General features: G+C 44.7%; 1 protein-coding gene across 1 annotated transcript; it reads right to left on the bottom strand.

The window, feature by feature from the left end:
• Positions 1-857: 857 nt before the first annotated feature.
• Positions 858-3374, bottom strand: KCNJ15 (potassium channel, inwardly rectifying subfamily J, member 15). Its single transcript, XM_012640087.1, has 2 exons — positions 3346-3374; positions 858-2384 (listed from the first exon to the last, which is right to left on the bottom strand). The coding sequence occupies exon 2, from the start codon at positions 2364-2366 to the stop codon at positions 1236-1238; it is 1131 nt and encodes a 376-aa protein (XP_012495541.1). The 5' UTR covers positions 2367-2384; positions 3346-3374; the 3' UTR covers positions 858-1235.
• Positions 3375-10318: the final 6944 nt, after the last annotated feature.

The raw sequence follows: 10318 nt of genomic DNA, 5'->3' as shown, positions 1-10318 counted from the left end.
CCTTTAAAGGTTATGAGATTATCACATTTTGTTCATGCATCTCAGAGTCATCTTGTTTCTTGTCCCTCATGCCCCGTTGACCTTACACACTTCAGCATCTGAGGAACTTTCCTGTATTGTCACGCAGCTTAATTTTTTTTTTTTAATGCTAACTATAATTGACAGCCATTACTCTCAAGAGCTTTATTTTGGTCTTGGTATGTCAGTCTTGGATAATTCTACGCAGTTCGTTTGTGGCAAGGTACTTGAATAGACAAGAGATGAAATGGCTGTATGGAATATTGGTCCATAATGAACCGAAGAGAGGACAGACGTGGATGCCATGCGGATGTGGCACCCACAGGAGTCAGTTTTCCACGTGGCCTCAGAATGTTACTTTGAAAATATTGTCCAGAGCAGAGCTTTTCAAGCTTTCCTTTGTACACAAATCACTTGGGGGTCTTGTTAAGATACAGATTCCGGTTCTGTAAGTCCACCTGGGGCCGGAGACTCTACGCTGCTGATGTACTCCTAGACAGCAGTGATGCTCCAGTCTATGGGCCACAGTTTGAACAGAGAGGGGCAAGTGCATTCCAACAGAAAAGATTAGTGGGAACAATAGCCCCATTTGCATATGTTTCCACAACTGTTAATTACTAATTTGGTCAATTTCATTTCATACAATTCAGCCCACTGAAGAAATGTAAAAATGGAATTACTATGTTTTATAAGTAAAACCCTGCCCCTTTTCAGGTATAATCAGAGAGCCATCATTATATATAAAATTTTCCCTGCTTGAACAAAGAGAATATTTTAAAGCAATGACATTAGTGAATACTGAACCACATTTCAACTCCCCATCATAATGCCACTGATACTTGGTTAAATAAATATCTTATATTATTGCTAATATACTTGTATAGAAATGCATTTACTTTCAATATCAGCATTGCTAAATATCCGTTTATCCAACAAGACATTATTCCAAATTTACCCTATGCCAAGTTCTTTGAAATGTAGCCCCATTTTAGAAAATCTGAATTTTGAGAGTTCAGTTCAGATGAAGCACTTGAACCCTCTCAAACACAGAAATGCCTGTTTAGCCACCAGATCAAAGGGAGAGATGGATTTTGTACGTTCCCGCAGTTTTTTAGAGTGTGTCTACACATTGTCGTTTTCACAGCAACCTTCGTGTTTGAAGGGCGTTCTGATGTGGAAACAGCTCGTGGAGGTAAACCGAGGTGACACCCCTGTGATCAGACGTTGCTCTGTTGTAACAAAAGTGTCCTCAGTTCTCTTTCCCTCTGATCCTCCTGCCTGTACTTCTCCTCCAGTTTCTGCTTCTCGGAATCCGCGCAATAAAAGGTGCAATCTGGGCTCTTCCGGATTTGCTCAAACTGACTGAAATCGGCCACGTACTTCCCGTTTTTGGAGAGAGAAACCACAGGCACGAACTCGAAGCCCCAGTAGATTTCCTCCGGGATGTAGGACGTCCGGCTCTGGCAAACAGCGCTGGTGGATTCCACGGTGGCGTTGAGCAGAACCACGAGTTCGAACTCCTTCTCCTTCAGGTTCTGGGGCGTGAGGTCGCGCAGGGGGCTGGTCTCATCCAGCACGTGGTAGAACGTCATGGGCAGAATGAGGAAGGGGCTCTCGGAGGAGGAGTCCACGTGGAATTTGACGGTGGCCTGGTTGAGGAGGATGCGCTCGCCCTCCTTGGTGACGTGGGTCTGCAGGAGCTTGCCGGACAGCTGGCACTGGATCAGGAGGCTCTTCCGCATGTTGGCCACCTGGATCACCAGGCACAGCTTCCCGTTCTGCTTGGTGATCACCGCGCAGTGGCTGAACTTGATGGTCTCGGCCCGCTTCTTGGGCCTTGCGATTTTGGCCAGGAAGGTGCCGGTGATGAAGATCTCGATCAGGGTGGTGACGACCAGCTGAGCCACCAGCAGGAAGATGGCGTGGGGGCACTCCTCCGTGATGGAGCGCACTCCGTAGCCGATGGTGGTCTGGGACTCCAGCGAGAAGAGGAACGCCCCCGTGAGCGAGTCCACTTTCATGATGCAGGGGGTGTGATTCGCAACAGGCTCGCCGGGCTCCAGATCCCCGTGAATGAACGCGATGGCGTAGTAGACGACCCCGAAAAGGAACCAGGTCATCACGAAAGTGGCGGCAAACAGGGTGAGCTTGTATCTCCACTTCATGTCGATGACGGTCGTCCACAGGTCTTGCAGGTAGAGCAGGTAAATGCCGTCCACTTTGTCGATCCTCACGTTGCTGTGCCCGCTCTTGGACATGACGCGGGGCCTGCTGGCCTTCAGCCCAGCCCCCGCAGCCGCGTGCTTCACCAGGGGCGCGCCCGACATGCCGGCGCGGATGGCGTCCATCGCCAGCCTCCGGGTCACCTAAGCGATGACAAAGGAAGACATTTCAGGACGGTCATATGTGACGAAACTTCCAGAAAATAGAATAATCGTGGGAAGAAGCGTGAATCTTCATGGAGGCGTGCAAGAAAGGGGAATTCTGAAGGCAAGATCCGTCGGTTTGCACTTCTGGGGGTCACTGGTAGGGTAGGTAGGAGCGCCGCCTTTGGCGCAAGGCAGGCCCGGGTCAGAGAGCGACTCTGCAGTTTACCCGCTCTGTGACCTGGAGCACGCTCTTTAACCTCTCTGGCCTGATCTTTGAAATGGTAATAAAGCCTACTCCTCAAGGTTTTTGTAATAACTAAAGAAAATAAAGTGCCAAAACAGAGACTCACATTCCAAAAAATGACGCTATGCTTCTTCTGTGATAACACACTCGTGTGCAACTATCCCACAGAGTAATATGAGTATTTATTTATATTCAGCTATCACGGATTCCCAGTTAGGGAAAATAAAAACATTATTTGGCTGAGCATAGGTCAGTACTGATACAACTACAATCTGCCATCCATAAGATAGTTCTTGATATAAAATGGAGAATATAGTTATGCATTTTAAAAATTCAGGTAGTATTAATACATTTTTTAATCCAATCTTTTGCATGACATTCTTTGTAATATCAATTCATTTTCCCCCTAATCCCATGAATAATTTAGAATCTATGACCTCTCCTAGTTTTTGAAGACATTGGAAAACAACTCAGTTATCAAACAACCAAAAACATACTTAATAGCAAGTAATTAAGCTTTATTAATGGCTCCATCAATATGCTGGTTATTCCTGGAAAAGTGCTCCCAATGTCATTTTAGGTATGACATTTAGGTAGGCACAAAAGTTCTGCTTTATTCTTTAGAACTAAGTAGAACCAGCATGAGGAATTTATTTTAAAGAACAAATGAAAAAGTAAGTGTAGACATCTAACATTGTAGCAGAAAAGACCTACCTAGAACAAGTGCTGAGCGCCACACTCAGCCCCAGGGCACGCTCTGCCCTGTGTTCACAGCCAGGAACAAGCTGACCACGCTGCTGCCCAGCATCTTATAGTACCTGCCCCATGACTGAAATAAATTTCCCCTATTTCTTGAAAAAGATGAAGCGAGTGATTACAGGGTAACTCTACCTGACTGGCATTTTTTTTTTTTTCACCTCACTGGTATTTTAAGAATAAAAAAAAAAATACTCCCTTTAAAAAAAGGAACTGATATACAGTGGTTTATGATTCATGCAATATTCTTTTCTGTTAGAGCAGCATTATCTCGATAGAAGTTTTGAAAGTAATCCTATGGGCAAATTCCTTCAAGGAAATGGAAACTGTATCCGTCAGAGGCCAACACCTGTTCAGGATGCAGTGGGTCTGTTGTACATTTTAATTTTCCTGTTACATTATTAGGAATGTGTCTTCTTAGACAAGGTAGCATGAGGAGAAAAAAAAAGAATCTCATTTACAAAATGCCCCCTTGGTATGATTTATTTTTTCTTAGAAAGGAAAGTCACTTTTCTATTTTAGTTTCAAAGAAGAGCCATAAGGTATTTGGAATTTCTTTACCTTGAAGCCAATCCCACTTTTCTTGGGAACAGTTTAGAAGAAAAGTACAGGCTGCAATTGATGAATGTGGGCTTTAGCATACCCTCAGCAACACTTCTCAGTGTGACGAAGAGGAAAGCAACCGCGACAAAGGTTTGGGAACGAAACGCCATGCTGGCGTGCCCAAGTGCATAGACAAGCTCGTAACATGAGCACTGCCAGAGACAAATGTAGCTTATGTACAAGTAACTGCATGCACTTTTTTTTTTTTTTTTTTAAAGAAACTGCTGGGGAAAGTGCATGCCATTCAATCCACTGAAATAAAAACAGAGGCTTCAATTTCCCAGTGCGAGTGATGCACTGGTGTCCTGCGGGCACAAGGAAAGCTCCCAGCTCAGCCCTGCACCACATTCTGGGAAGCTTGGCCCTGTTTTTATGGAGGCAGAGCCATGAAGCTTCTGTTTTAACCTCTCTTTCAAAGCGGCAGCAAGGCAGGCTGGGCATGAGCTGGATCTTTTCCCTGTTTCTGCTGAGAGCTCTCTTGCTGCAGTCCTGCATATCTAGTGTTGGAGACAATGACATGGACAGCACTTCCTGTCAGGGTTTGGTGGACATAAATCACAGAGCAACACCTAGAGCTGCTGGGTGTGCTGGGTGCAGCATCTCTCTGTGGGAAAGAGAGCAGCTGGCGGTCAGCAGCCAAAGGGTGCCATGGTCCGCTCTGTCCTCCTCCCTCCCTACAGTGCCCGATGCCCTCAGAACAGTCTACTACCTGGTCACGCACTCAGCAGGTCAGAAGGTGTCTTCTTCAAGGCAGGTAGACACGTTTTCGCTCCCCTTCACCCGCCTGGCTACCATGGGGTTCTGCTACTGCCTGAAAGAAAGAGGGACACGTGGTGTTCACAGGTGGTTACTAAGAGCACCCCAGTAAATACGGCCACTAACCCCTTTCTAGAGGCTATGTCCGTGGCATTTACCTCCCAATCCCTGGTAATCTGGCACCGTGCGCAGACTAGGGTGAAGGTTTAAGGAATGCTTTGAGAATGAAACCGAACCCCAGCCACAGCCCCCACTGTAGCATTCCCAGCCCCTGGACGGAGCTCAGTAGTTAAACACCCTGGAGAGAGGGGGTTAACCCACTTCCATGGAGGCCCGCTATGAAATGACCAGCGCGCAGGGAGGCCGGAAGGGGAAGTGCAGAGGAAGTAAACAGTGAGCGTCGGAAGGGAAGAGTCTAGAATATTTTTACCGCCTGTGGAAATGCATTACTGCTGTTGAGTCATAGAACATCAGAGTGGAAAAGATTGTCAAAACCACCCCACTGGACACACACTTTACAAAGGAGAGCATCGAAACCTGGGGGCGTCGAGGGATATGTCTCAGTCACACAGCTCGGTCCTGGCAGGAAGGAGGAGGTCCTAAGTGTTTGGAAGCCGGACCAGTGTTCAAAATCCCCCCTAGACCTTCACAGTTTCATGTCATCTGTTCTAAATACAAGAGCTTTTTTTGCATCCCTTTCGTCTGAAATACTTCTTCCTAAGCTGTCAATCTATCCTCTATTTATCAATCATCTATTATCTAAACATCTATTATTTAGATATCTATCTATCATCCACTTACCTACCTATCTATCCCCAAACATTTTTATCTGTCTTTCACACACACAGGCCTACATGTTTCATACTCCTTTTCTGATCCACCCATTATTTATAAAGATTGCTCTTTTTTCTTGGAGACAGAGCTTCGCTTTGTTGCCCGGGCTAGAGTGCTGTGGCGTCAGCCTAGCTCGCAGCAACCTCAAACTCCTGGGCTCAAATGATCCTCCTGCCTCAGCCTCCCAAGTAGCTAGGACTACAGGCACGTGCCACCGCGACCAGCTAATTTTTTTTGTTTGTTTCTATTTTCAGTTGACTGGCTGATTTTTTTTCTGTTTTTAGTAGAGACAGAGTCTTGCTCTTGCTCAGGCTGGTCTCGAACTCCTGACCTCAAGCAATCCTCCTGACTTGGCCTCCCAGAGTGCTAGGACTACAGGCGTGAGCCACTGCGCCCGGCTCAAAGACTGCTCTTTTATAGTTAAAGTATTCTCACTTACCAACCAGTACAGCCTCTCATAGGCTGTGTCGTCCAGTGTGGTCACAGCATGTTTGGTGAATGACCTCTTTGTCATTGCTCTAACAAGACCTAGTAGCTTTGCACCCGTCAATCTTACCTACAGGCTTTATTATTTACACTTAGTCATATGCTCTTAATTTATAGTATTTTATTCCTCAGCAGGCTTCTTTCATGACATTTACTTCGTTATCAGCACATACTCTCATTTCACGTAATCATACACTGCCTTAGGCTTTTCCCCCTGAGTGATTCTGCAATCCATCTGGCTTAACTTCTAAGATGTTAAGGGGCAATAACACTTTCCCAAAAGTTGAGGTGGGGAAGAATGATGAATGAATATTTTCTCCTGATTTCCACTCTCTTAATTCCCCAGAAAAGCACTATTCCATACAAACTATTAGCAGTTTTCTTTAGTCTCTGGAAATAGTGTTTATTTCTGCAGTTTTTGTTATATCGTTCCAGCTTGTGGGTTGGGATTGTAATTCTTAGAATGGTGATATCTTTATTAAAGGGAAGTTCTTGAAACTATTGAATGGAGAGCTCATTCTTACCCTCTCCTACTTCCAACCAATAAAAGATGCATGGTGTGAAGTCACTGCGGGCTTACACTTTGTGGCATTTGTTTTCTGGAGATAAAAGAAAGAAAACAAACACGTTCTGAAACAAAACTAACCAGTAGGCATGCTGCAAAAGGGATTTAGCTGTACGAACTACGCTTCCTGTGGTGGGGACAAAATGATGAAAATGAGAAAAATGGAAAGAGAGTTCCCACTACCATCTATAGGGAAGAAAAAAAATTCTATCAAAGAAAGAGGCTCTGAGGATGGATGATCAAAGAAACCAGCCACAACCAGCTGCAACACACTGTTCCATCAGAGAGAAATCAGCCTGGAAAGGCCCAGAAAGCGATTGGATCAATAAGGAGAAATGTGTAAGCAAATTGTAAGTAAGAATAGAGCCAGGAGGGTCCACGGTGGGAAAGGACATGCAGACAAGTAGTACAATATCAGTAATAAAGTAATATGACAAAGGTTTAGCTAAGTAAGATAGTAATAAAGGTTCACATCAATAATGACAGTAATCATGATATGAAGATGGCACTTACACTGCCGCGTGCCAGCCACTGTTCTAAGTGCTTCCCACAGGTGAACTTCATTAACCTTCCCACCCACCCGGGGAGGTAAACACCACCACTACCCCCATGACGAGGAAACTGAGGCACAGAGAAGGTAAGTGCCTCCTCACCCAAGCTCCCAACAGCCAGCCTGTGGCGTGGCGCACTCACACAGCCAGGCTTCCACGCCCACACTGCAACCAGCCCGACAGAGGCGCTTGCGCTTAGCGGCACCAGAATCATCTAGAAGGCTTGGAGTTTCTAATTCAGTAGGCTTTGAGGTGGACCCCGGGAGTTTGAATGTCTAACGAGTTCCCAGGTGACGCGGCTGCTGCAGGAACACACGCTGGGCACGACCACACTATCGTATACAGCTTCCCCCTTGATGCAGAGCCTGTACCCTCACTTTGCCTCAGCATCCTCTGGTAACACCGCCCACGCAGGCACTCAGCACACCCGCTTGCTCATTTTCAGGAATGCACGACTTCTCCCAGAGATGATGCCAGCTACCCAGGGCCCAAGGCCATGAATTTTGTAAAGCAGGACTGTATGGAGAATCTGATCAAAACGATAACATATTATTTACATTTCTTACAGGTGTAATCTAAATACAATATGTTGTGGATTATCTGAGGGGGAAAAGCCTCATGCATTGTAAAATTGATATTAAATAAATAAATGTGATACATTATATTTCTATTAAACATGTACTATAATATAAATAATTCTAGTAAAAATATTTACTAAAATTAAGTAGAGAGAAATTTCTAATTCCCACAATAGATTTCCAACCATCACTTTTGTTAGCCAAATCATGTTTACACAATACCACTTTCCTCGAAGTCCCAAAGCTGGGATCTCCCAGCTAACTGTCAGGTGGATGCTTTGTCCTGGAAAATAAATTCATCTTAAGAAAGATTTTTTTTTTTACTCCTAGTAAGTACAACACTGAGATTGTCTAAAACCTTAATGCTCTGTTGGGCCAAATTTTGGAGGTTTTCAATTTGCCCATCCTGAGAAAACTTCCCGTGTATTCCATGGTGGACTAACAAAGTAGAGAGACCCACAGAAAAATAATTATAACTCACTGATAGAAAAGATGGGGAAGTGGAAACTCCGCCAAACTACAGTTCCTCGACCAGGGCTCCTCTGATCTCATCTCACATCTCTGAGCAGGGTGTGAGGCACAGAAGAATGAATTCTGAATCGAATTGCGACTTTGGATTTCCTCACTAAAATTAGAATGTGGGGATCTGGCTTTTAAGTTCTGACAAAACATCGCTTCCTGTTTGTAAGAAAAGTTGCTTAAAAAGCTTTCTCGCATGTCAAACATTTCTGACAAATCAATTTTTTGATCTCTCTCTTTGTCTACAAATCCAAAATACCTGGATTAAATTTCACTTTAGGTATACACAGGTTTAAATATTAAGTAGAAAAAAAAATGCTTCACGAGATCTACTTGGGGTTCACTGAGCTCAAAAGGTTAAAAACAATTGAAAATAAAAGCAGTAAGGCTTAGCTATCCTCCTTTGGAGCCTGTGACTCTGGTCACACAAACACATGCACTGGGACCTTGGCTTTGGCCTTGTGCCATATTCCTCCCTGCACTTGAGAGCAGTCTGGGATTCGCTGCAAAGGCTGGTCTGACTATTCTGAATTCACTTTTTGAGGTTGTCAATGCCAGATGAGGATACAGACGGCTTTGCCCCGGTGGTCTCAGACACGCACATGTTCATCGAAAAAGGACAGAGTGGCCAAAGTTAACTCTCAGCAGATTCCAAAGGGCAATCCTTTGGTTTTTATATCTTAGGGAAACTATATTTCCCTCTGCAAGATCACTTTTTCCTTCGGACTACCGAGAACTCAGGATGGCTTAAAAAAGGGAACAGCTCCTTAGAGGCTGTGAAAGTGCTTACTGTTCTCCATGAGAATCACAAGGATTTCAGGGGAAGTGTGAATTGAGATTATAGCTTGTTTGCAAGCTGGCTTCCTCTATCTCAATAATCTATGTTTCGAGATATGAACTTGGAACCTCATTGTTAGAACTGTGGCAATTTTGATTGTCGTGGTTGACTGTATGTTGGTCCCACTTGTTCACTGCATCTCTCTGCTGGCCTATCCACAAAGGATCCTTTCCTGGGTCTGTCCCTGTGGGGGAGTGTTTTCTACTCCCTTGTGTCAGGTGTGGTCATGTGGCTTGCTTTGGTCAATGCCCTATTACACATTGAAAAAGCAACAACTATTCCTTCAAAGAAAAACCCCACATTTTGCATTGCATGTGAGCATCTAATGATCCAATTTGCCTCTGTGGTCAAACATGAAGCCTTTTTCCTATGTTTCCATTCCATTATTATTGTTTCGAATTCCATAAGTACTAAAAAAATCCTTTTCCATCTCTAAATGCGGTTTGCATAGTTACACCCTTCATTCCTCAATGCAGATTCTTTTTGCATTTTTTTTCCATCCCATAGAACATCAGCCTTTCTCTACTCGGCAAAGACAAGTTTAAACAGATACTGGGTTCAACAGGAGACTCGTTTTCCATTTTCCATGGCAAAGAATCTGAGCGCTCGAATAAGGCAGAGGTATCGTTTGTTGAATATTTTTGTAAAGACAGTTTAATTTCAGGCCCTTTATTTGCGAGAGAGCCGGCTAACCCAAATAAAACATTAGCCAGCTGTCTGTTGTTACGAGTGACCAACCTCAGCTGAACGTTATTACTTAATAACAGCTAACTTTCCTATAGAGTAGGAAGGCGCCGCGGCTGAGAGCAAATGGAAATTTCCTTTGGTTTACCACCCCCGGTCGCTCCCTGCTCCAACATGCGAAGGACTTGGGTAATAAGCATATTCTCCCCTCTAATCACAGTGCGGCTGGGGCATGCAGTGTTGCGAGGTGACTGGTGAAACGGGAAAATTTATGTCTGGAGGTGGTGGGTGGGGGCTGAGGGGGTGAGGCGAGGTGTCTTGCGTTAGCCTTCCCAATGCACTGCCCCAAATTTTCTCTCCGGGAAAGAGATTTCTTCAACTAGCTCATAGAATCTCACTATTCTTGTCTGGATTAGTTCAAGTGTAACACAGAGGAGAAGGTAGCTCAACACAGGATGATTCGGTTAAGAAAAGGGAAACATAGAGCATTCGGATTTGTCCGACTGCCACGTGGCAT

The sequence above is a fragment of the Propithecus coquereli genome, unplaced genomic scaffold, assembly GCF_000956105.1.
Source record: "Propithecus coquereli isolate 6110/MARCELLA unplaced genomic scaffold, Pcoq_1.0 Scaffold148, whole genome shotgun sequence".
Taxonomy (NCBI): Eukaryota; Metazoa; Chordata; class Mammalia; order Primates; family Indriidae; genus Propithecus; species Propithecus coquereli.
Note: the sequence above shows the minus strand (reverse complement) of the source record. Positions and strands in the feature narration are given on the sequence as shown.

Excerpts from the sequence above, each read along its gene's own strand:
- KCNJ15 (XM_012640087.1), bottom strand. The coding sequence starts at position 2,366 with ATGGACGCCATCCGCGCCGGCATGTCGGGCGCGCCCCTGGTGAAGCAC.